Source organism: Hippichthys cyanospilos, chromosome 18, assembly GCF_059441005.1.
Source record: "Hippichthys cyanospilos isolate Australia breed blue-spotted pipefish chromosome 18, RoL_Hcya_1.0, whole genome shotgun sequence".
Lineage (NCBI taxonomy): Eukaryota > Metazoa > Chordata > Actinopteri > Syngnathiformes > Syngnathidae > Hippichthys > Hippichthys cyanospilos.
Window position 1 is genome coordinate 8,901,177 of NC_142386.1, and position 27,998 is coordinate 8,929,174.

The 27,998-nt window shown below is 38.3% G+C and overlaps 1 protein-coding gene across 14 annotated transcripts in view; it reads right to left on the reverse strand.

Annotated features, from left to right (window-relative positions):
* The window catches only part of LOC148408866 (RNA-binding protein Musashi homolog 2), a 274,095-nt gene that overhangs the window by 184,454 nt on the left and 61,643 nt on the right, over positions 1-27,998 (reverse strand). For all 14 annotated transcript variants that reach the window (XM_088440594.1, XM_088440588.1, XM_088440589.1 and 11 more), the window contains one exon: positions 8,433-8,525. In XM_088440594.1, the coding sequence (XP_088296720.1) occupies positions 8,433-8,525 (93 nt within the window). The remainder of the gene's footprint in view (positions 1-8,432; positions 8,526-27,998) is intronic.

Consider the following 27,998-nt stretch of genomic DNA (forward strand, 5'->3'; position numbering starts at 1 on the left):
GTGTGCTCATTATGAAGTTGATGCCGTTGACACGTGACACGTGTTGTTGACCTTGGGAGGTCTTTTTTTTGACCAGCCCCCGGCGCCAGGAAAGAAGTGGGAGCTCGGCTGTGCTCATTTCTTGACGCTCTCAAATGCTTTACAGTGGGTTTTTTTTTCCCTCCCTGATTTATGTCCGAAACTTCAAAAATCCGACGCAGCCCTAAAAAATGCAGTAACCAAAGGTACGGTAAGCAAGAGACCCAAGAACGAAGACCGACGTGACTCCGGCGGTGTAATTCTTCAAAGGCTATTTAAAAAGCTTTTGGAAATGTTGCTGGGCCAATGGGCAAATAAAGGTCAAGGGGGGGTATAAAATGGTTTGTCTAACTGGCCCTTTTCCCTCATGTGTCCCTGCAGCAGCACCGGCATGCCCACATTCATAGGCAATTCATTTATATTGCTCTGCCCTTCTCTCGGCAAGTCGCAGTCACTAACTACAAGTGACTGCAATGAGATTGAAGCCTCTGGCTAAATCGGGACGGAGAGGCACAAGCTCCATCATGGCTGCTCTGATCACTCCTTATAATCACTGGAACCAGACAATATCCCCCAACTGATTAGGTCAGTTGCGGCAGCGAGAAAAACAATCACGGGACGTCAGCCGATGATGGACACCGAAACGCTGGAGTGCTAGTGGTCACTGTGAGCTACCATGTAAATGGCATGCAAATGTGCACCTGCACCAGCCGAGGAAGTGGGATGAAGGACTGTGGCCTTTTGATTAGCTTCCTTTCCCTCTTTTAAAGTGCATTTTTTTTTTTTCCGTGGGCATTAATCATCCCTGTTTTTCTGCTTCGGCGCATGAACGTGTCAGAGGTCCTCCTCATCATAGTGACCGTCGTTTCAATCAATAAAAGTCAGCACTCAGACTAGTTTGTCAATCAGATGTATAGTAGAACATTGATTATTGCAATCTCAAGTACTGTAATTGTGCCAAGTGAACCGAACAGTTTCGTTCAGCTGCCCGCAAGACAGCCCTTGTCAAAAGTTTTCCGAATGGAAGCAGCATAAAATATTTATGTAGCTCGTGCCTAATCGTTGTGACTACGAACTAATGAGAATACAATTTAAAAAAAAAAAATACAGAAACCATACAATATCTCTTTCAATTTTAGCTTGATGGATATAAAATGTCAAATTTATGTTCCTCAATTCGAAATGACATTCCTAATCTGATCAGCCAACCGATAGCCTTTTTCCATAAATAAATAATTTAGGAAAAACTAACAGCTCATTGAAGTTACATTATTTTTTTTAATCATTTAGTCCATTTAATTTTTTATTCTGTTTAGCAAAAAGAGTGAGAAAATGTTCATTTCAACTGAAATACTTAAACTCTATAGCTGGCTTCATGACCATCAATCGAGTCAAACTAATTATTGTGAGCCATGAAAATTAATTTTGGTTGCTGCTGCTTACAAGTTGCAATGTGTATAAAAAAAAGCATACAGTTACAGATTTTGTCATTTAAGGATTCAAAATAAAACATGTAGCAATGCTTTAGATATTTTTTTTGTTTATACAAATTTCAGAACTATAAAACGATACCGATAACAGTAGAATTTTATTCACAATAATTGTCATTCTTATTACTATAATGCCTTAGACTGCTCTGTGGATGGCTTCAGACCCTTCAGCTTCGAGTGAACTAAATTTTGTAGGGCATGAAAATTAATTTAGGTGGCTGCCTCTGCAATTTGAAATGTGTAAAAGAGCATAAAGATACAGTTTTTTTTCTTTTTTGGCATTCAAAATAAAACTTGTTGCAATGTGTGTATGAGCTCTTTTTGCATTTATTTGATAGAGTATATGATACAGTGGATCAGTGATAACAGTGAAATTGCATTCACAGTAATTGGGATATGGAATTTTTCTCATTTCATCCTCAAGCATATCTTTATCACCCGAAATCCGTTTTTTATCATTATTTTTCATTTAGTTTTAGAATTTAGTCAAGTTTCTGTTGAAGCGATGCGATTTTTTAATATCATCAATGTTGAGATGATCAGCACGATGTTCAAGGAACTCAATTAAATATGACCAACCGCAATAATAGTCCATCCAATTTTCACATGGAAACCACCAATATTGCTCGATGCTAGTTTGAACGCTTGGCAGGTTTGCACAAGTCTTTACAGATGCCCTCGCAGTTATTTTGACGCCGTCGGGACAAACTCTAAGACCGCGCAAAATGTCAGCCGTTATATTAGAGCGCCAAAGTTCCAGTCTTGAAAATCTCCCAGCATTTTCTGCGTTCTATATTTCTCTTCCATTCAGGTTCGTGAATCGACATTCATTTAACTGAAATCATATCGCTGTCTTCGTCTGGGACTCAATGCTCTGCCGTGCTCGTCTGACTCAGTGATGACCTACGTATCTACCTTTATCCCTCCTAAGCCCAGTGGCAGTGAACTGGATAAGCTCCTCCTCTTCCTCCACCCATTCAGTTCCACCTCCAGGAGCTGGCTTTAGACCAGTGGAGCATGAGAACCAGGATGGCCTGGACATAAAGAAACGATTGTGGGAGCCGAGTGACATGGAAGCAAGTAGCTACGATGGAAATAAAAGTCTGCTTGAGGGCTGCGCCGCCAAGCCCGGCCAAGTGACTGAAGTGGAGGCGGACTCGTTCGGAGAACGGGGACTTGTTTCTCTAGGGCTAAACCGGACCGGTGTAGGATGTACTCAAAGCTGATCAAAATAAACCAGTGAGGACCCGAGCATTAGTCACCCCGTCTAATTATGCCTTTAGCACTGTGGCGAGCTCGCATGATGCCAGAGCAGGGCTCAGCTGGTACGTCACATCCACATTTACAAGGTGTCTTCACACCAAATTCCAACTCGTATCAAGTGCTTGGCTCAGTGGAACCTTTTGGCAAGGGTGGGGGCGCGGATGCCAAAAGGGGCTTGAGTTTTGAACAAGAAACTATCATGCCATCATCTAAAAATGAAAAATAGTTGTTTTTCTGGAGCTTTGCATTTTCTAGGTTAATGTTGTCGAAGGGTTCTTTTTTTTTTTTTTTTGCAGAGCAGTTCTGCCAATCTGACTTTGTGAAGGGCAACTTTCTAATTTTGTTATGCACTGAGTTAAATATACTTATATTAAATTTGAAATCTTACCTTTGCCGCATTGGTGATTTAATTTCTTTTTTTTTTTTAATTATGACATATCTAACCAAGAAGTGAAACGTCTTGTTTACTGAAACCGCGCTTTTCACTGTGTGACTAAAGCCGACGTCCACGACAAAACAAAAACAAAAAAGCTACCACTATAGCAACCAGTAAATGCGAGTCAAAAATGGAAAGAAAGAAGAAGCTAACGTGGCATTGAAATGAACTAGAGGGGCCAATAGATGCATGTTTATATTAAAATACGATGAAAATGCTCATTTGAAAATTTCATTAAATATTTGCTTGACATTTGAAAAAAAACTTAAGAGTTAACGTTTTAAATATTGGCTCCATTTATCAGTTTTCCGCTACCATGACTACATATAATCGATATCTGTATTAGTCCTGGGAAAAACAAAACAAAAAAACAAATAAGTCTATTACTAATGGATAACGTTTACTGTACTAATTGACTTTTTTGTGTGGAGTAATTCCCATACCTCATTTTTTTTTATCCTGTCGTGGCAACCATTCAGGAATGTTGTCTGGTTTACCAATTGGGTGAATGGAACGACAATGCTTCAATCACTTAACCACTTGCTTGAAAATAGCTACATATTTTAAAAAGAAAATTGTAGTAAATAAATGTAAAAAAAAAAAAAAAGGCTAATCTTAAATGGGAGCATTCTATTCTATTGCATTATATAAGTCTACACAAAAGCAAATAACAGCCCAAGCAATGATGAATTTCCTATTACTGCGCGGAAGAAAAAGGACCAGCCTCTAGCTAAGAGTACTTGCATATAAAGAAACGACAAGATTTCCTCAACTGGCTCGCACGGCTAATGTGATGCCCTGAGAAAGAAAATAGGTGGCAGGATGTGGTAACTGTTAGCCAGGTAATGGAATCCATCTGAGATGCATTATAATCAGTCAAACACAAGCACACTTCCACTTAAACGCAATCACTTCCGATACACGCCTTCAGCGTCTGACGACGGCAACAAATAAGCCGCTAGGCTCGTGAAATTGTGCCAAGCGCAGGCGTGTGCTGTGTCTTAAAAGGTGACAGCTAAGAAAGATGTGGAGGAGGGATGTCAACCCCCCCCCACGCACGGACAGACGAGAGAGGGACGGAGGTGGCGGGGAGGGGAGGGGAGGGGAGGGGAGGTGAGGTGAGGTGCCGGGGTTACCGACAGAACCTGTGACCCACTTGTGGCCACACAAGCTGTTTGCCCTCCACCGCTTCCCAACCCCCGACACCTCTGCAGACCACATCCTGATAATTGGCTTATGGTGCCACGAGTAGACACACGCGCGCACACGCACACACACACACACACACCTCTTGCTACGTCACAGTGAAAGGCTGTGTTCAATGTGAGCCGGCACTATTTCTTGCATGTGTGTGAGAGTGATACTTGCGCAAACTAATGAGTCGCAATACAACAGCTGCATCCAAAATTTAGTCTTTGCTATGATGACATCGTTTGGTTTTGATTTACACTGTCTAGAAGGTTTAATTTTACAGTACCTTTCATGATAGACGCGCTGCTCACAGTAAACAACAACCCTACTTGCATACCACACAAGAAAAAAACATTGTAACATCAAATTGCTGTGAAGTTATACGCCCCTGACAGATAAAATTTAATAGTACTATTATATTTTTAAAGACTCGTCTCTTAAAGGGGGCGCAGAACACACAGGAGAAATCGTCATAAAAACACTGAAATGATAATACAGTTGTAGCTTGACTTGACAAGTTTAATTCATACGATTGGCTTTAATTCATAAAATAATTGTCTTATCCAACCATCCATCTATTTTCTAGATCCGCTTATCCTCACAAGTGTTGTAGGCTTGCTGGTGCCTATCCCAGCCTGAACTGGTTGCCTGAACTGTCTGGACTCCGTAACATTGTATATCTTTGTGATTGAATTTGCTAGCTAGTTTATGATAATGCTTTACCCTAGTATTTGAAAAAAAAAAAAAAAAACTGTAGATAAGCACAGTACATGGAATTGACGTATAATTAAATCTTTGGGATAGAATGTCCCACATATTTACAGATACCGCTTTTCCCTAATAATTGAAAAACAAATACAGAAGATAAGTACATGAAATTGTATATCTCGACTCTAGTAAGATGTAAAACTATATTTTTGCGATCAAATGAGTAAATAAATACCATATTTTCCGCATTATAAGGCGCACCTAAAAGCCTTTTTTTTAACTTGATGGTGTGACTTATATATGGATCAATATTGAGGATTGAGATTTGTAGATGGGGAATTGAAGTGTTAAAGTAAGCTTTATCTGTTTCTTTTGTGTGTTTACAGTTGAACAAGGTTGCTCATATTGACATTGAGTTATTATGCTATTGAGAGTTTAGAGTTATTATTTGAGTTATTATTGTTATTACTTTGAGTATTACTGTATTGTGATTGAAAACGTTTTAAAATATGTCAATAATTGAGGGTCCGCCTTCCAATCCGGTGCGCCTTATAGTGCGGAAAATCCGGTACTCCAAAAAGGTGAGTTGAAACTTGTGAAATCAAATTTTTCGGCTCGTATGAGGTTATTTTTGACAACAAAGGCTTCCAGGAATGCATACATCTGAAGTAGGCACCTGATAAATAAGTTTTCTGATGTGATGAATGCCCATACCTAGTATTTAACAAGAATTGCTAAAGGTTTGTTATGTCTTGAGATCGGGATAAAAATACAAATACGAATTTGGCTTTGAAATCCGCCTACCAGGTATTTCAACCAATAAGATGTTTTATTTGCCGGGCTTCGGCAGACCCGCATGCACAAACGCACATCTAATCACGCAGCCGTAGAAATAGACTTAATCGCTGGAACACTCACGCAAGGCGAGAGCTTTGCTGCAGACACACGGAGGCATGCACGAGTAGGCTATAAAAGCGCACCACCAAAACATGCACAAGATCTTGCTCAATCAGTCTGATTTGTTTGTTTCCTCCTAAGCATTTGAGGATTTCTCAAGGAGGGGAAAAAAAACTTTGTATAATCAAGTCAATTATGTCATTCAATCAAGACGAAAATCATTTTGAGCCCTTTCTCAGATGCATTGATTGCAAAGTCGTGCTGCATATTTGCTCGCCGGGTTCTATTGTGCAAATAGAACATCCGGGCGGCGGTCGGGCCTTCCGAGCCTCCTCGACGGAAGAGGAGCCAAACAAAGTCATTCACCTTGCTCGCTTCCAGCCGGGAAAACAACGCTCGCCTTTGGAGGAGGGGGAAAGATGCCTGCATACTGGGTCTGAACCAAAAATAACTGTTTCCATTATTTCATAACAGCTCTTTTGTCTCCTTGAGGACACGGTGCATTATGTGCCCATGAAAAATCCATCCTCGCGGAAACTCTTTAAACTCAAGGTCAAGTGCTGATGTTACAGAGACTGTATCAGCTGAAGGTGACCTTGACTGATGTGGAATATGACATGAGGGAAATGGATCTCCACTCAGTGTGAGGAAATTATCTGTGAAATGCTGCCACTGTATCAAAGCCTGTTTGTGTGCATGTGTGTGGGTGTGAGGCATGCATGTCCTTGTATTAAAGGGCGTGAAAATATGCCTCACTCAGCTGGGGGTATTGGCCTGAGAACAGTTTACCCCGCCAGACCGCGAACCGCAAACCGCCGCGTGTAACTAACCAAGACCACACGGCGAGAAAGCCAGCCCCTTGTTTCATAGCAACTCTTAAGTGGAACATCCAAGGCCTGACTTTAAAGCTTGTAAAATTCAGACTTCAAATGAATATTGAACAATTTGGGGCATTTGTCAGCATATCGCACGCTGTTGTTCACGCCACAAAGACCTCATTCATTTCAGCCAATTTCCAAGAAGTAACTCGAGACTGGTGTTGTGCTTCTCTCTTTGGAGTTAGGTGTCTTTTTGCGTCCTGAGTCCTTTTGAGTCCTGTTCTATAAGCGGTGCGCTCGGCTGAAAACCTTGTCACTCTTATTGGAATCAGGTGGAGACATCATAACTTTTACATGATCCTCTCTGTTTTATTAATATTCACGTGGGTGAACAAGGATTGACTCGCTTCTTTTATTGAAAATAATGCGGTAACAACCTTAGCTAACATGAGCTGATGTTAGCTGCAACTGGCACTTGCTGCTAACAACCAAATAACGTCCGCCATTTAGTTCGTCCCTTTAACGGTAATTACTGTGAGGATAAGACCGATATAAAAATGCACATTTGTGTGTCAAAACGGCTGATGTGCTATTCCTTGAATGGGGTCAAATAAAAATAAATGAAAACATTTAAAATACTATCAAATTTTTAAGTTACTGTTTAGAAAACATACCAATACTTTTGGCCTCCATTCTTCTTATATTTCGGAAATTACCGGTACTGTAGCTATCATTAGGACTCTCAATCAAAGCTGGTATTGAACTATTTGTTGGAGTTTTTTGTCTATGCTTACTAATCCCGTAAAATTGTCATTCATTTTCAGAATGTTTGAGTGATAGACTGGTAAAATTGACAGATTAACAGATTGTGATCAATTCTTTATAGACATAATTCAAGCATTATTATCTTTAACTGCATGAATCTAGTTTTTAAATATATAACTTTGCTCTTTCAAGATCCTGATTAGATTTGTTGTTATACATTGGGCTTCTTATGTTTTATAGTTGTGGGTAGGAGGACGGAAGGAAGACTCAAAAATGGAAGCGCATGTGAGAGTTACCTGATGAATAATAAATTTAACTTAAAAAAATGTCCCATTTGCATTTGCATATGCATTCTTTCAAAGAAAGCATTTGCTTAGCAAAAAACTAATTCCAGTTCAGCCTATCACATCAATGCAAAGCACCATGCTATGACTACAGTCACAGCTAATGCTAGCAACAAAGACGCGAGCCACAGAAAAGTTATTTGTCTAACTACAACTGAAAACGGACAGGAATAACGATGGTTTGTTTCAAAATATTCCAGATTATGTGGCACCAAAAACAAATGAAATGATCTCAGTTGACCAATCACTAAACACATTTTGGATATTCCACTTTCTGTTTTTAGCTACTATATTCATATTCATGTGCCTTTTTTTTGGTAACACACAAGCTCTTTTGACATAACCAGCGATAATTTACAGAGTTTCCTTATAACAATAAGCATAAACTAATACATCATACAGCTTTTTTGGGGGGATTATGAAATATTGAATCAACAAATTGCAGTCAGTATAAATGGACACAATTGTCAGGTTTACCAACGGATAAATAAAAAAGCCTTACCTTCCCAAACTGTTCAAAATACTGCTTGACATCTTCCACAACTGTATTGGCTGAAAGGCCACCCACAAATATTTTCTTTGTTCTTGTGACCATCTGAAAGAAGAAAAAAAGATTGATTAGTAAGCTAAATGTTGACTGCACTGCATAACACCTTAATGGGCGCCAAGTATAATAAAGAGGACACAGTCATTCTTGAATACATGCACACGATAAAAGTCCCAAACCGCCATTTGAAATTCTGTACTCGTAAGCAAACAAGGTCACAAGGCTGAACGTTTTGACAGGGAAAAAAAATAAAATGCATGAACACACCCTCAAAGATTTTTTTTTCTTCCTAACTTAAGCAACTTCAGAATTCATTTACTACCAACAAAACAAATTAATGAGTGTTGATGGAATCAGGGTGCGTTAATGCCTCATTTAATCCCACACAGTGACAATATGAAGGATTATTACCCACAGCATCAAATGCCTTAAAAATAAAACATTCTTGGTACTAAATTTGGAGGTGGATAAAGCGTCAGGGAACTACAGTGAAAAGTTACATAACTATACGATCTTGTGTGAGAAAAATAAAAGGTGAAAACCCCAAAACCATGCAGCCTTTTAACAATGGTGATGAAAACAAAACTGCAGCTGCGGCATTGCCAATATTTTACTATGCATTATGAAAGAAAATATTGAGTTTTAAACCGACAAAAGTCTATGTTGTGATCATAAAACAAACGTCGCAATAATAAGGTCAATCAAACAAAATCTTTGAATGTAATTGAACCGATTGAAAAAGTGTCATTTTTGACACTTAGTGTTCATATGTTTAATAAATTCCTGAATCTCTGCTTTTGCTGTTTATCTCACATTTCATTCACATATTTACATGCATAGATAATCCAATAAGACCACTGGAAACGACCCCAAAAAAACGAACAATGTAAACCAGATAACTTGAAACGCTTTCTTACAAGAACACAGTTAAGAGGGGAAAAAAAAAAAAAAACTATTTTGAGCTAATCGTTGACAGAAATACTTTAAATGCATGAAAAATAGGCTTAAAAGCCATGAACAGAAGCGAGATTCAGCTCAGTTACATTTGTCAAGAGTCTCAAAGGCATAAAATGTGCACCATATGAACACTCTCCAACACTTGAGTCCCCTCTTGCAACAGTTTGTGTTTATTTTTGCTTAGGCCATTTTTATACTGAAAAGGCACAATGAAGTTGATTTTCTGAACAAACGAAAACAGTCGCCAAAGTGTTGAGCTTTGAGTTTCTTTTTTATTGCTATTTACCCATGACATATTCAAGGTTTTAACGTCAATCTTTAATATCACAATGTTAATTATAATGAATGGATTTATGCGATTTTTCTATCTCATTTTTTATTTGAATCTTGAGCTGAGATAGATAGTGAGCTAGATGAACAAGAACCAAGTGAATAAGCATGTCCAGCATGTCTTCTCAATTCAGCAGATCCAGCAAGTGCTGAAGATGCATTTATAGCTGACGCCAATACCTGAAAAAACGGCTTTAATTGAAAATGGGGTTTTAGGGCTAAAATGATTCCTCGGGTAATTTGAGTACCAATAAACTTTAGTTTATCAATATTATAATACAAATGTCTTGCCATGCTTTTATTTTGAAGTTATTTCCACCAATGCGAAGCGGCGTGACAACTTGATACAAACAACCTGACAAACGACTCATTGTTCTGAAATAACGTTCAATCACGAATTCACTCACTTTTGACTTAAATTTGCTGATAATGGCCTTCAACTTGCCAGTTTTTGCTGGTGCTCTGGCTCAGATTTAGCTGTGTCTAACAAAAATGAGCTGCTATCTAGCAGCGCTTGAGTGCTCCATATAGGCTGGCATGACTGCACACTTTGTAGATGTGCTATTTGGTTTTCTGCATTATAACTGTTTATCAGCAAGCAAAATGTATTTATATGTATGTATATGTATACATTTTATATTTATTTAGTCTAGGTGCGGCCTGTACGTGCCAAAAATACATTTCCTGTTAAATGTTTTTTGTTGCGCCTTATAATCCGGCACGCTTTATAGTCCAAAAAATACAGTCTCAAGATTTGTGGTCACATCTAATTGACGTGTTTTTCTAGGCTTATACTCTCGCCCCCATTGGGGAAGTGGTGAAATATTTTTTAAATTTTTCTCATTCGTTCTTGGAGAAGTTCTTCGCGGATGTTCCTGTTTTGGTCTTTGTCGTTGCATGTTTTTTGGGCGGGTCTCGAGGTTACGTGAAATATCGTTGCCTTGTAGTTTTGCAGGTGTAATGACGATAAGAAGCCTTGAAGGTTGAATAGTGCCAACCTTAATAGGGTGCTCAAAGAAATGTGACTGTACCATATATACTGTCTTAAGGTAACGGCCATGAGTAATTGACTTTCCAAATTTGACCAGTATAGAGTTTGGTGTCACTCAAGTTTGTGAAGGGGACTGTCAAAGCAAAGCTTTCCACTATTATGTTTTTCTCCTGGTTTGTAATACATCAACATGCCAAACGATGACCTGGCCGGTCGTGGGTTGTACACAAGAATAGACCCGGCAGCTGCATCATCCTCGCTCTCCCCGCCTCTTTGCCAACATCATCCCTCAGACCTTGGGGGTTATCAGCCTTGGATGCCACCGCCGGCAACCCCAGGCCAGACAGCTGCTGATAAGCCGGCTGTGCGAGTATTTATCGTCATCACTCACTTTTATCTTTGCAAATCAAGGTAAAATAAAGGGACGGATAAATAAACAAGCCAATGCTCATGTTGGTTTGCCTCGCTACGTTCAGCTCTTGGTCCCGTTTCCCTTCCAGGCCGTCCGTTCCCCGGTCATCTCTCCATCTTGTTTCATCAAAGCTGTTCCAGCTTGTCAAGTTTTCAGCTTTGTCTCTCTCCTGAGAAGCCGACGGCATTGCTGATTCCCGGTATAACACAATTACTTGTCCTGTTTTTGTGGTTCCCATGGTGATGGAAGACATTATGGCTCATACCAAAAAAATAAATAAATGCTAAGTTACTCATTCTTAAGATGCAACTCTTGTCTCATTAGTTGCTTTGGAAATTTCATGCAACTATATTAGCCGCCTTTAAGGAAAATCGAATTCATGACGAGGAGTGGTTAACCATCAAAAATCAGTGCAGAATAAAATCTATTCAACTGCAAAATATAACATCAGTTGTTGCATTTCAAAACGATGTATCAATGGACAGATCATAAAGGCAGTTTGTTTTTTTGTTTTTTTTCCTTAACCCAATTTTTCAAACATTCAGCTATTTTTTTCACCACCCTATAGAGATGTGTGCGTGAGATCGTATGCACGTGTTGACGGTCACTTCAATGTGTGTGTGTATGAATGTGCATGTATGGCATGACAATATAAACAAAAGTCAACGATAAAAGCAAAAAAAGAATCAGTTTGGCATCGGCAGAGAAGATATTTCATTGGCACAGCCCACAGTCAGCTCTGCCGTCAGCTCTCATCTCAATGCATGTTCTTTACAAATGTGCCGCCATTTAAAAGAGTGCCATAAGAGATTTAGCAGTGGTGTGGGAGTAATTGCCAAGAAGGATTGCTACATTCAAATTTCCTTACTTTGTGTGCTATGTTATAATAATTGACATACATTTAGAGTTAAAACTAAGATTAAATTCAAACTATTTGGCATACAGCGCATACAAATACTGCATAGGCATGTTAAAATATTTGGCAATAGGGAGAGGTCAGACAAGTGGAAACAGCCAAAGGCCGACTCATTGACTTAAAGATTACCTATGTGAGATCATTGGACATGCAGCCGCCATTCAATACAACATTTGCAACATCTACTTTAAGTCAAAATTTATTGAAGTGGAGAATTTCTACACTGCGCACATGGCAATCAACACTTTGATTTGACTTGACTTCAAGACGCGTCCCTGATGATCTGCCGACTCCCACAATTAGATTATAGATGTTTGTGAATTGAATTGGGAGTTAGTTAACAGCCGAGCCAACCAGCTTCAATGGGTTGTAGCTAGTCAAAATGATTGGAAGACAGGTAGCGAGTTATTTAGCCAACTTTCTATCAACATATAGGTAAATGGAGACAACTAGATAAACGAATGAAAAAACAAAAAATATGATTATAAAAAATGATTATTAAAAAAATAAAACGAGCAAAAATTAGATTTATAGTTAAAATGGTAATTGTTTTCCTCTTTGCCGATATCATACATGAGCTTTTAGAGGTTCATTTTGAATCCATTATTAGAGTTTCTCTATATCCATCAGTACAGACGCACAAAGATCGAGTAACTTGACATTTGTATTTATTCGAGCTGTCAAATTGATTCATCAACAATGAATTGATTGCTGAACTGAACGACAACTACAGTATTATTACAGTATTGCTATTAATTATCGAGTAACAGCTTTCAGCCGCAGTAATTATTAAAGACTTTTGTAGTCTTAATATGAAACAATAAATAAACTGCCAGGTTTAAACATAAGACATTTTCAAATTGCTTATACTTTGAAAAATAGTGATTGAAACAGGAAGTGAATCAGTTTTAAGAAGGTTAGATTTTTAACAGTTGTTTGGATGGTTTTGATAGCTAAATCATACCAAAATAAACAACAGCAAAATACCTGATCAATAAATATAAATTAGGAGGAAAAAAAGGTTTTAAACAGTTTCATACAAAATAAAACCCTTATTATTCGATGGAATAATCACTAGAGTAATCGATTTTTAAGATATCTGACAGCCCTAGCCGTTACACGGTACTTTACTTTTTTAATTTTTTTTTTTATTTTGTTGTTGTTCATTCATAAAAAAAAGACAAAAGGCAATTAAAAATAAAAACTTATAAAAACAAGCTTCCTCTTAAAAGTAAAATTATTATAAAAAAAAAAAAATCTACAAATGCATCAACTTTACATTCTAACTGTGGATTCTAACAAACCAAAGGATCTGCCAAGCGGGATTGCTCAATACATATTAGATATATCTTCCATTACAAAGTGTCCAAAAATATCTGACCTGAGCTCACTCGCTTTTTGGTACCCTTTTTCTAGTGTACCAAAAGCTTCACTTGTGAAATTGGACACGCCAGTCTTTATTCATTGGTTTACAGGGACAAAAAATATTGACCATATTCAGTCTTACAAAGCATTGGAATAACAAGAAAACAAAAAGCACCTTGAAGAAGATTCTACGGGAAACGACTAAATTGGTTGACGATGAGATGTACGATGTTGGTATTCATATCCAGTCTACACACCCTGCCATGTAAAATCAAGGCTAATCAGGGTAAAGACATCATAACCCACCTTAAGCAAAGCTGTGAACAATTACCTGAAAACATGCAGGTAATTGTCATCTGATGATTCTGAGTCAAAACTGCATGTTCAGTGCCAGCACTGGCGAACATTGCCTTTTGTCCTATTTAAACGGAGCGTAAATAATGCACAGCATTTTACATCCTTAGAATATTGAGCCGCTGGTTTGACTGTGTTTAATAACAGCGGGGTAGAACTGCTGTGGGTGCCGAGGAAGATGAAAAAGATAAGCCTGCAGCTGATATTGCAACAAGCTATAATATTACTATTTGTAGAAATTCGCAACCTCGACCTGTGGCAGCAAACAACATTCAAAGAGCCTTTATGATGCACCAACAAAAAGCTATTAGTGTTTCGAACATGGAGAACAGAAACCGCAAAGGGAAGCTGTGAATGTTATTAACTCCGCAAGAAGGATGAGACAAGATGATTATAGTGTGAAACAAAATAAAATGTAAGACAGAAGGCTTTAGAGACGGGACGGGAAAAAAAAAATTGCAACATATTTCTGCAAATCTTGAGAGTTTTACACTTGAGCATCAGCAGTATGTTGTCTTTTAAACTCCATTTAGGACCACATGCTTGACTGGCAGATGGTGATAAAGACATTTAGCAGTTTTCCTTGCAAAGGTGCAAGCTGACACCATTTATGGTGAGAAGAGGGACGATTCAACATAGAGTATTTATTTGGAGCATTCAGCAAATATTACCGTGCATAAAAGTACTATTTTCCAAAATCAATCGTGTTCAATACTTTGACCATGATCACACGAGAAAAGTGAAAAAAAAAAGAAAATCGCTCAAAACACAACAGAGCTAAGTGGGTAAAATGTTTCTCCTTTTTATTGGCCTATGCATTTACAATATAATCTGAAAAAAATATGAGCAAGTCATTCTGCAAAGGGGCCGCTGCAACAATATTCTTTCTATGGTTTGGGTTAGGACATTTGCATGGTTCTGTCCTTGTATTCCTACCTAATGGTCGTCATTTAGTTAAAGCCCGTCTTAGAGAAGAGAAAGAGGCCTTTATACGTTTGCAAAGCGCACCATGTCTAACACAGTGGTCCCCAACCACCGGTCCATGGATCAACTGGTACCGGGCCGCGTGGGCTGCACCCGAAATAATTAGTTTGGAGATAATTTAACAGTTCATACGTTTGTGCTTGGTCTTTGTTTTTTTGGCGCCGCCTCTGGCCGCTGTTGATATTACATACATACTGAGAAGGATGATGTGGTTTTTAGAAAATTACATAAGGTGAGATAGGAAATAGATTGATTCCAGATCTTAATTTTTTAATCCCTTGACAGCTCGAGTTGTTACAAGTAAGACAAAAATATCAGGAAGAATATTCTGGGAAAACAAAGTTAATATGTGAACTAGTCAGACGTTAGATGTTTTTGTGTTCCTTATCAACGGACTATTAAAGTGTAGTTAGCGGATCGTTCAACCACCCACTGCAATCATGAACCTGCGTTGTTGAGGTCGCACATCAAGCTATGATTACAAGGTGTAAGCCTTTATCACGGCCCTCACCTCTTCCACATACAGGGTCATAAACCGTTGTAAACACACAGCCCCAGACAGGCTGGATTCAGGCTGGGGATTTCAATGTCATTTCTCATATCTAAAAATAATGGGACAGATAGCAAAAAAGCCATCGCACTTTTGTTGTAGGAGCCACAATTGTTCTGGTTCTAGTGCGGGGATATAATTACTGGCATTCAGATCCCGTCTGTCGCCTTGCTCATAAGCAACCAGAAAGCACCAGAGAGCATCTGTCAATGCAATGCAGCATGATCAAAGCCTGAGACGTGGTGCAGGCGCTCACACACATGCAGGAAAAACATGGCCAGGTAAACACTGCCATTGCTCATTTGCATCACTGCAACAGGCTCACGAAGAGAAAACACAGACAATAAATGACAAACAGCGGCACAATCATGTCTGTTTTTGGAGGCCTCTGTGCACGGGAGTGAAAACAGAAGGGAAGCGCAAGGCTCAAAATAGATAACAAAACACACACACAAATATATATATATATATATATATATATATATATATATATATATATATATATATATACTGCATATTGTTGTATGCACATTAGGCACTGTGATGTGGGCGTAGTGTCTTTAGCCGTAAAATTCCCTTCTTTATTAGGGTGACTGAAGGATTAAAAGAAGAATACTTTGATGAAGTGATGACAGATGTGTCGTTAACATTTGGCTGATGGAACAACAATTACAGTTTACGGACGAGTGTTTAAATGACGGAAAAAAAAAATCCATGAACTAAATGGTGAGTTTATTATAGTGTGATGGTGTATAGTGCGATGTTGTTGTGGCGCTTGATATGACTCGGCCTACGCTTCCTCCTCATCCTGCGACAGGGGCCTGAACTATGACCATCGTTTCGTACGAATCACCGATTAAGTGGAATGAAACCTGGCACTGTTTAACACAAATGAAGTGTCGTTCGCAAACCATTTAGGATCGTCGGCAGGCGTTTGATTCTTAGTTCGGCGAGTCCATTTGTTTACATGAGGCGCAAAGTCCAAAATTTACATTGGCGCGCAGTGATGCAAAACAATTTTCGGGCATATTTCAAGCCTTGGAAGCACACGGTAGAAGAGCAGGAATAGAACAGCCATAGGAAACAAAAAAAAAGAAGGAGCGATTAGGAGCAACGGCAACAAGTTACAGGCGAGGGCCACCGCCTCGTCCCGTTCCACCCCTCCGCTCGTCCCTTTAAAAAAGTGGTCCAATCTCAGCTCTGGTGTGCATAAATAGATCTGTAATTGCTTATTACAATACAATTAGAGCAAAGGAGATGAGGGAAGGAAAGATGCTTAGTGCAAATGTGGAGTGACAGGCCCAAGCAAGCAGACAGGATTACAGTAGCCATTTGCACACGGGCGGAATATGAGCGCGATAAGAGCACGAGACAATGACAGAAAGAGAGAGCGAGCGAGAGGGCGAACAAGTGTGGGGGAGGGGAGAGGCTGTCAAGCACAGGCCAGAAGCTAATGACAACTCCAGCTTCAACTAGCACAGACATCTTTGAAGCGCCGCTCTGATCAGAGCCCTGATTGCCACTGCTGCAGGGCCGCCACTCCTATATTAACCTTCACTACAAGTCGGAGCGACTCGGGGAAAGTCACGGGCCCGTCGCGGCCACCTGTGGACCGGCCGAGACATGAGTCAGGGACACGCGTGTAAGGACGGCGTTTGCATACGGCCTTGCTGGAAGAGCGACGGCCAAGCCGAACATGGGGCCAGTTAGACGTGATTAGCTGCACTTCCCTCCTCAGCCCACTACTGTTATGAAGATTGATAGGAGCAGCTTAGAGCTGATTATATGGCCCTGGAGATGCACGGGCCCATACCCAAACTGCACATTCGCGCCGCATTCACAATGAGCGCAGCATGCCATCGCGAGGCGCAGGCCGGGCATTAAGCAAACGTTACAGCAGAACGTGGCAAATGTGAAACGGACCATGCCAGGAGTGCTCTTAAGCGCTTTTCACAAACATGAATATTATGCTAATTACATGCAAGCTTCTGGCCAGTTCTGGGACATTTGAGCGAGCATGCTATGGCCGTTTAATGACATTTAAAATATATATTGTGAACATGCCTGGATAGTTGAAATTCACTGCAGGGTTATGAGCCGCGGCGCAGATCGGCGATATTGAGAAGATCGATTTAACGTGGCGGACGCTGAAATTAAGCTCATTTGGACTCAGGCCCGACCTGCTAGAAATAGCCAAATAAATGTGTTAGCAGCATGAACATTCATCTGGCTCTGTTTTATTGAATGGAAGCTATCGCATTTATGATTTGATTCATACCGAATCATATTACCTCTACCTAGGAGGGCATATTTTTTTATGGCTGTTTGTTCATAGGATTATGCAAAATCCAATTAACTGATTTATATGAAACTTTGGGTGGTGGGTGGGATAAGGGATGAATCGAAACCAAACGTACGTATGTTGGTGCAAATGGAGAGAAAGGCAACCATTATTTCTGTATTCATATTTTTCATTTGATCAAATGATTAAAGACGAGTCATTTTGGCATTTTCTTTTCATTCTTTGCGAATTAGCGTGATGACAAAATTGAGACGAAGCTGTTGGCTGTGATGGATTACTTGAATTGTTAGATTCATGTCTTCTTTTTCAAAGTATGCAGTTGTTGCGATCCTTTCGCTTGTTTTACTCTTATAGTGAGAAATAAATAGGATTGATGTCTGACAGTGTTTAGGCTCCAGTTTCTGTGAATCGTTGTCGGAGTGTCAAGCTTGTGAGCTAAATTTCCAGGGCTAGTTTCTGAGTCTAGCAGCTGTGCTAAGATCTAGGTTCTCGATGACACATTGTCAGACCGTCAAGCTCCCAAACAGTCAAGCTGTCTTCCCAGTTTCTTTTTGAGTCTAGTTTCTGAGTCAAATTGTTGGGTCTAGTTCCTGAGTCTAGTACTTGAATTAAGCTATGGGTTGTTTACGACAAATTGACACATTTATGGCTGTTTGGTCACAGGATTATGCAAAATCCAATTGACTGATATATATGAAACTTTTGGCGGTGGGTCGGATAAGGGCCGAATCAAAACCCAATATATTTTGGATCAGATGGAGAAATAGGCACACATTATTTCTGTATTCATATTTTTCATTTTCGTAAAGGATGAAAAAGGAGTCATTATGGCATTTTCTTTTCATTCTTAGCAAATATGTGATGACAAAATTGAGACGAAGCTGTTGTCTATGAAGGCGTATCGTTGTGCACGCACCTAAATGCTCTGCTGAATCTGGCAGACCATGTTTTATTGATTGCATTATTGATCTATTTTCCATTTAAATGTAAATCATATATATATATATATATATATATATATATATATATATATATATATTTTTTTTTTTTAATCTCTGAAGCACTCGTAAACCCAAACGGCATGTGTGGGAGCCATTTTGTCTCGATGACTTTCACAAACTAAACGCATGCAATCTGTGGCTCCCATGGAAACAACGGTATATAAACATTAACATCAAGCCTGAGCAGGCTCCCTGACCTTTTAAACCCTATGCATTAGTGCTGAGCAGTTCTACAGCTTGACCCTGGAAGTTCAGGAGGTGGCATCATGAAGTCAGGAGCCAGAAGTGACATCAAACTAGACTAGAGTATGAACTGCAGGGAGATGGCAGACAGCAGATCGCAAACTCAACCGAGGTCAAATCATCCTCAAACATGCTCCACTCGCTAATAATGATAGGTGAAAATGTTAGAGCTGCATTTTTATCCAGATTGAGATCAAAATGCAATTGGCTTACTTGGCGCACCCTCCCAACACAACAAATGTGTACTATAGCATCACGATGTATTACATTTGGAATCAATTATCTATCTATTCTCTCCAGTGATTAATTAAATACTTTGATGACATTGTACTTTTTGTAAACAAACAAAACCACACAAAAAGGATTGTGGGTTAAATGATTGTTTTCCCAAGTCCAAACAGAATAGGGCTGGGAGATATGGCCCAAAAAGAAATTAATAAATAAATTAAATACAAATTCAGGCTGGTCAATTGTAAAGAAATAATAATAATAATAACAATAATAATAATCAAGACAACTAAAAATACCAGATTAAAAAATGAATTTTAAATCACATTTAAAATGTTCAGACAAAATAATGTTTACCGATTTCAAAAAATACAGTAGCTATCCATAGCTTGTGCTTAACTTGCCTTAATGCAGGTAGTAGTTAATAACTATGGTAAACTATTATGCAAAGCTTCAGATTAAATAATTTAGCTCAGAATCAAACGGTTGATTTTTAAAGACACAAATTAATCAAATTAGGGTTAAGTTTGCAAATGTCTTACTTTGATTTAACAGTGTGTTTTCATGAAGGACTAGAAAAAATATCAAAGAATAATTACTGTTTAATTTGTAGCATTTTACGTTAAACAATGGCTGAAAAACTTTCATAATTACTTTCATGATTCTTTATTGTCAATTAATTCACACCTCCTGTGAAATATTTCATCTGCCAAGCATTTCTGGAAGAAAATAAAAGTATGGTGTCATAATTCGATGGGCAGCTCAAGAAGATAGCTTGTGTAACGTCAGCTGTTTCCTTTTTGGTTTATTTGCCACAAAATGCTATCGCTCGACAACGAGCAATTTTGCTTTGGATTCAATACAGCAAAAGAAATTGCAATCAATTGTTTTGTTTTAATTGATTTGCACTTAATTTGAAAAGAAAACTGTACTGTTCTTTTCACAGCATTTAATCAGATTTGCTGATACCTGCAGAAAACCTGTTGAAATCTTATGAAGCGCATGTACCCTCAGAAAGACAAAATATCCCCATTTGAGGAACTGGATTATTCCATTAATTTTGATAGCTTGATTGTATACACTCAAAAAGTTGTTTTTGCATAACTGTTACTTAAACTGAAATAACAGCATCTGTTGTTCACTTCTTGCTGAGATAACTACGTTTTATATCATGCTGACAGTTTTTATTATAGTGACTGAACATGGTAAAATTTTAACATTGAGAATACTGAAGAATATTTGTCATATTTTCCCCCGGTGTAGCTAAGCAAGAAAACAAAAATAGCAGAAACCTTTCAGTATGATACATTGTTATTCGTAGTGACTACTAGAATTTTGAACAAATAGCGTAATAGCAAATGCTGCAAGAAAGAATTAAACGCTCATGCTGAAAATTGAGAATGGGAAAGTACAACTAAATTATTATTAGTTCTCAACAATATCTGACTACAGGGAAAAGAGAATATTAGAAAAACGTAAATGTCACCGCAGTGGTGGCGCATTCGAAACATTTCACAATTCTCAAAACCTCTCCTGCTTCAGCGACAGCATTTGAGTGGCAGCATTTTCAATAAGATGACTCTCTCTTCCATGACGCCTGATATTGATAACAAAAGTTGATTTTCAACACAAGTCTTAGACTTGTGTACTGACAGTGAGCACTAGAGGAGAAAACAAATGGGATTTTAAGTTCCAATTACATTAATGGCTTTTTGACAGGCACTCCAACAAAGCACCTTACACATAAACTCTCTCCCTTTCTCTCTGATAAACACACACAAACACACGCGCGCACACGCATGCACACTTTTTGGGCACAATGCAACTAATGAGCCTGGATCTTCCATCTTTGCAATTGTGGTTGTGTGAGTGACATGGCAACAAAAGAAGGTAAAGCAGATAAATAGTCCGGAGATAAACAGGGGAGGGTAAGGTCAAATAAAAGAATACCTTTGTTTTGTTTTTTTTAAGCCTTCTTTTAAAGGTGCATTCTCTATATACGAGCCCAACTGGACAGAGTCACCAGTAGACTATGTTGCATCTAATTATTTTTAAAAATGGCTTGTTGAGTCAACTCTGCAAGCACTAGTGATAAAATATCAGCAGACTGCACTGTGCTTCCACAAGACTTTGGACAAAAATCCTACATAATGTTGTGATATATTTTCAAAATAGCGTTCAATGTCAACTGCAACCCTTAAAGGTTATAAAGAAAGCAAGTTTATATATATATATATATATATATATATATATATATATATATATATATATATATATATATATATATATATATATATGGAGGGGTTAAGACAAAGACCTCCTTATCCTAATTGCATGCCAAGAAAATTATGGCCAAAATAATAATAAAGATTCTTTGGGTCAATATTGAAATCATGATTATTAATTATTATTATAAGAGAAGCAATGGATTAAGCAAAGAAAAGCGCTGATTAATGGTTATATTTAGTATTAGCAGTAAAACGTCAACCAGGTTATCAGCCAAGTTTTTTTTTTTTTTTTTTTAATAAAGCAACAATTATGCGGGTTGGCTGAACTGAAAATTGTTTTAATGCTACTGCTGATATAGCCTGATTGGCATCTTGAAATCATAATCTAGTCATATTTGATGTAATTCCCTTCATTTTTATTTTTCAAAGGAGACTACCAGTTATCTTGAAAAGCACCAAAGTTCAACAAAAACTTTTCCTCAGAATAGACAAGGCGTCTTTGTTTATAAATACAGCTTTATATGACTAACAGGTCTTAACCTTGTAAATCATTTACAAGTAAAACAAACTTCAGGCAAGTGTCAGGATGATGGAAGCACAATTTATTGTACTACAAAGTTAATTATGTGGATCATTGTGTTCCAAAAATAAACGGTTAAGTGCGCATCATTATGCATGGCAGCCAAGGTCATCAATCATTCAGCATCCTGACAAACAGGATTTCAACTTGCCTTCTGCTGCATAGCGGGCTTTCACACACTCATTCCTTCAGTATCAAACACCTAACCATACCACAATGAGCATCTTTTGTCAAGATAATTAATCTCGAAAAAAATATTTCAACTTTTTTTTTTTTTTTTTTTGAAGTGTCCATATGTTCAATCCCAGGTACTTAATTTACATTTTTTTCCAATAATTTAGCTAAAGGAGGATTTAAATGCATAACTGAATATAGTACCAGTACTTAGGTAATTAATTAGTTTTAGGTAAAATACTCCAGAAATCAGGTACGTTAGGTAATTGATAGCTAAAGTTATGTCATGAATTACTGTGGGTGCTAAAGTATTCAAGTGCAAAAAGTAATTGACTACTTAAGTCCTAAAACACTTGATTATTTTAGGTACTAAAGTACTAAAGTAATTGATAAGTACTTTACAACTTAAAATAAACTGTTAGCGAAGTAATTGATTTGTACTTAACTACTTGTACTAAGTAAGTGATTATTTTAGTACTTAACTTGTGTAGTAACATCAACATATAGACCCTATATACATATGATTCAATGTTTGGGCACTTAAAAAATGTAAAATTACATCTTGGGGATTGAATTATTGTTGGCATAGTTTTGCTGGTGTTAAAACTAGTGAGAGATGTATCCAAAAACCAGCAAGCTATCTAGGTATATAGAAGTCATTCGCTGCCAGCATAGGAGAAATGGATATTTGACATTTATAGCCGTCAGCAGCAGTGAATTAGATAAGAAGGAATTAAGAAGCTTAGAGAAAATGGAAAATTGATTGGTATAACACCAATTCAATAATTCTAAATTGATCGAAGCCTGAATATTGGCTGTGGCGGATTATATGAAGATTTTTAAATTAAACTCATGTTTCCATTTTTCAGTGTATGCAGTTGCTACGATCCTTTAGGGTGCTATAAAATGATAAATAGGATTGACATCTATCTGACTGTAAGCTCTGGGTTTTCTGTGAAAAATTGTAAGAATATTACGTTCCCAAGCTGTCAGGTCAAGCAGTCTTACTAGCTTCTTTTGAGTCAAATTTTCAGGTCTAGCTTCTAAGTCTAGTACCTGGGTTAAGCTCATGGTTCTCAATGCCACATTGACAGAACATCAAGCTCTCAACCTGTCACATGAAGCAGTCTTCCTTGTTTATTTCTGAGTCAAATTGCCGAGTCTGGTTCTTGATGAGTCTGAGTCTTGTACCTGAGTTAAGCTTTAGGTTCTCAATGAAATTGTCAGAATATCAAGCTCTCAACCTGTCACAAAGCATTCTTCCTGCTTTTTTTCAGTCTCGAGTAGCATTGCTGGGTCTAGTTTCTGAGTCTAGTAACTGAATCTAGATTGAGCCAGAATTCGTGTAACACAACTCTGTTTACCCGATCTGTTTAACGCCACTTGGTGAAAAAGTGCCAAGTGTCTACACATATGTTGAAATAATAATACTTCATGACATGATTGGGCTTGTACCATGTATTATCCCACACTTTAATATCACCGTAAATTTCTTTTTACATGTATTCAAATTCTAAAAGCTCGGTGTTGATTCATTTTGACACTGACAGATAAATGTACCGGTATTACTGTTCAGTGTCGTCTTTAAGATCATTGTGTTCTGGCAGCGCCTTTGTGACAAAAGAGTTTTATTCACCTCAGACAATAGCTGGGGTCGACTCAATTGATGTAATTAATGCTCATCAAGTTGAGTGTTTGCTGAACAACTTTAAACCCAAGTCTCTTGGCTTCTCTCAGGAGGGGAACTATGAGAGCATGAAGCACTTGAGATTTTTTTTTTCTTTTTTTTTGTCATGCTTCACGGGAACCCAGAAATGAGTGGAATAATTCGCAGCTCTTCAGCATGCTCAGAATAACTCGGCAGGCAGGCTCAACTTTGTCAACCCCCGCGGCCAGTCCAATCCTAGCTCGGCCATTGTCCAGTTACAAGGACGCCCCGCTATCACCGCCACCGCCGTCTAATACAAAATCATTTAGTCGCAGGTGATGCATGGTAGGGCAAGCACAATCATCCTGACTGGATGTCATGTAAAAGTGCCTGTTTACACTGCGCCTGTCTGTGTGTGCCGATGCTGCAGCGCGTGTACTGTCCTTGACGTGCCGAGCTCAAGCTGTCAGCAGGTGATTGGAGCAAAGCGGAGGAGAGTAGTGCGCAAAATCTTGACTTTGAGGGGGTTGAAGATATTTGGTGCTCTCTTCTCAGGAATTAAATAAACTCCTTGTGGCTAGTGGAGGCCGCAGCTGTGGAGTGAACAAGCCCCCGAAATGCCTCTCTCTAAAAACAATCTCCACCATATCTCCAAATCTTCCATCCCTGCCCCCTGGGCAGTGGATGAGACCAACAAAATCCACTCGCTCTCTATTTGTTGTGCAAGTTTCATTTCCTCCCAGGAAGGAGAATGGCTTTGAATATTCAGTCATTTTAAAGCAGCATGTAAGACACTCCACACATTTTCTTTGATGAGCTTTGGTCGTAATCCTTCAAGGGTACACCACCCAAATCTGAGATCACCCGAGACTACATGATACATACTTATTGGTTGAAGAGTAAAACGCCAGGCTGTCTAGCTGCTATAACAAATCGAGGAGCAGTAGGTGTGTTTCCACTGCAGTCATATTCGCAAAAATGCAAGTAAAAAGGTAATAGAAACACAGAAATATGAAAAATATATCAACCCTACACTTTAACAAGGTCCTGTTTTGAGACAAAAAAAAATATTTTGCAATCATTCCCGTCTTAAGACCAGGCCCAGTCACATCCGTGGGATGTCACATGATGATTTGGTCTCCGGTGCCCTAGAATGCCCTAACCTTTAAAATGAGGGTGGGCCGATAACTGTCGCTAATTCTCACTGATAATGAGCACCGTTTCTGCTCTTTTTGTTGTTGTTTTTTTTTGTTTTTTTGTTTTTAATATACTAAATGGGCTGTTTAAACAGGGCAGAATGATTGCCTGCTTGCTGGTGTGCCTGACAGTGGTGAAAAGGTGATAAGGTATCACTAGTGTTTGCAGAGTTGAGTCAACCAGCTGACTTTGAAAATAAGTAAATGCCAATCGTATTTTTTTTTGTTTGTTTGTTTGTTTTTTCACCTTTTTGGTATCCATGGAGGTTAAGGATGTGATTTTTTAACCCATTCAGACCTAAGCATCTCTCTGGAGAACACTACACGTTTGAGTGTCTAAACCATTACATAAATAGAATTTTGATGACATTGAGGTGGACATTGTGTAAACGCAATGCAGGTGGACAATAACAGGATTCTGTATCTTCGAAGGTGTCTTTCTGTAACATTTTATCTTCATAATAGACTTGTATTATTCTTGTTTTTATTTTTTGATACTGTATTATTTTAACATTGAACTCAGCATCCATTGCAGTCTGTTGAGCCCAGAAGGGGTTCTCCTCCGACCTTCAAGGATTCTTGTTCTTCCCTCGATGATTTTTTTGTTTTCTTTTCTTTTCTTTTGACCTTCTGGAAGTTTGTTCAGGGGATGCCGTTGATGATTTGTGAATTCATTTGTGACTCTTTTGTGTATCACGGCTATTTACAAAATACAAAGTAATGATCATAATAAAGACTTAACTAGTACAATTCTTATTTTTGAATTCAAGGCGGCTGCTCGCTCAGCTTAGTTCAATTTTGTTCCATGAGGATGCAGCCGCGCAGTGACACTACGTGCTATTGGCTTCTTCGGAAAAGCCTACCATTCAAAATTGTACTAAAATCACTTTCATTTTGGAAACACAGCTCGCACGGCACCTTTAAGAATATGAATTCCTACTAATCACCTTTACACTTACAGTTAATAGGCTGCTGGGACACAATCCCAACACCCAACCTTGGCTCAAATCAGCTTCGCCACCAACAGCGTAATTCACTCTTCAGCTAAAACTGGGTGGTAGGCTTGACCTCAGAACTCGGGCTGTCATTCACTCCTGACCTATTATGTCTATTCAGTAGTGAGCACAACAGAGTGCCTCACCTGCCTCATGCCGACAGCTCAGCATTTTAAAGAGCGGTAAGGGATCAACGCAGGTTCACAGCTTCACCGGGTTTGCCACTAGTGTGCCGCAATACACGCCAGATCCAACGCTGAGCGGATGATGATGGCTTTTTATCTCGAAATATATTCCGTCATAAATTTGTTTTGATCAAAAAAAAAATTATAATTCAGAAGCCGTCAAGGAATTTAGGAGGGTGCCTCTCAAATACATATAAGCAGTATTTTAGGTCCAGACGGTACAGTCAATACCTGTGCAAAGCCCACAGTGTTACACTTCAAAACAATGATGTGCCCTATTCCAGCATGTACTCCAGAGAGCTTAGAAGTAAATCATTCTAAAGGTTGAGCACTTCTTTCAATTTAACTGTACTTTCACACAACAGGTCAGTGTAGATTCCCTTTTAAATCGAAAGGAAAAAAATTCTGAGAAAACAACATGTTTTCTTCAGATTTTCTATGGCTTATTCCAGTTATAGACATGCTGTATTTAACACATGATGCAAGGCGGTGAACATGTAAGCATAACCTCAAATAAGATGACCCAAGTGAACAGGCTTTGTTTTAGCTGTTTGAAGTGCAATTGCACAATGACATGAATGATTAATGTGATTTAGAAAAGCCTTTTCTTCATTTTAAAATGTTTGAGATATGGGGTGCTCCTGAGTCAATGTTCCCCATCAATTTGCATTATTATTTATGACTTTTTTTGGTTTCTTGCATCAAACGGTTCAGTTTTGATTTAAATAAGGACTGCCATAGGTGTTTATTTCAGGCCATTTCATTCACTTTGTTTTTTTGTTTTTTTTTTCAGTTTCTGACTAAACTGTAACTTGTATAAACTCTTTAAATAGTAGAGTTAACATTTGTTGAAAGTTGTTTTTGACTCATGTTGGAGTTCACTCAACAAGGTGCCTCTGAAAATAATAGACGCTGTTCTTTTGTTTTTGTAATTTTCTTGGCATGTGCTGAAAATAAGGAAGGAGGTTTTTGCCTTAAAATACATTCCAAGTGATGCACACAGTGACTTGCTAGGACCAATGTAAAAAAAAAAAAAATTAAAAAAAAAAGTTAATGCATTTATTTATTTATTTTTACAAAAAAGGGAACACTTTTCTTGATGTAGCAAATATTCAGCATTTGGTTTTAAAATAAAATAAATTGTATTCAATCGAAAAATAGCTGTTATTTTAATAGCGTGATACCGTGACATCTTCGCTCAATGTTATCATACTCCCAGAATCTGATACTGACCCATGCCCGGTGACAGCCCTACTTCCGACATTATAATACAATTCCAAAGAACTTATACTTTAGGAGCAACTCTTTTTGAAATGTATTCATCACCAGTGAAATATTAAAATGGTGAAACTAATTCCAAAAATGATATCATTGCAGAGTGTGCATTATATATTTGAAAAGACTAGACAGACCGTCTCCTCTGAGTATTTTAGTCGTTAAAGCAATGGCCGCCACACTGCTCTTTTATCCGTCGATTTAACATCCAGTAATATTAAAACAAATGAGAATGAAGGCCCATTTTTAACAGGGTCATAAAGGCTTATCAGAGCTTTAGCACAGTATTCATCTGATCTTTTCTTTTCTCACCTTTACTTCTATCAATTTACTTTAAAAAAAAAAAGGAAAGAAAAAAGTCCTTTTGCCCAGCAAACGTTTTGACCTTTACAGAATAGAGTTTTAGTCTCTGCACATTTATGGCAAAGTACCAACTATTACAATTTATGAATTTGCTGCTTCTTCACTTTTCCTTTGGCTAAGCTCTCCAAACTGGGCAGGACAACATCATTTACATAAATGCACATGGCAGTTGAACACACAGGAGGCAGGCCAACTAATAACGAGCCAGTCGGCTTCTGACAGCTCGCTTTGTACTAGCTGAAAT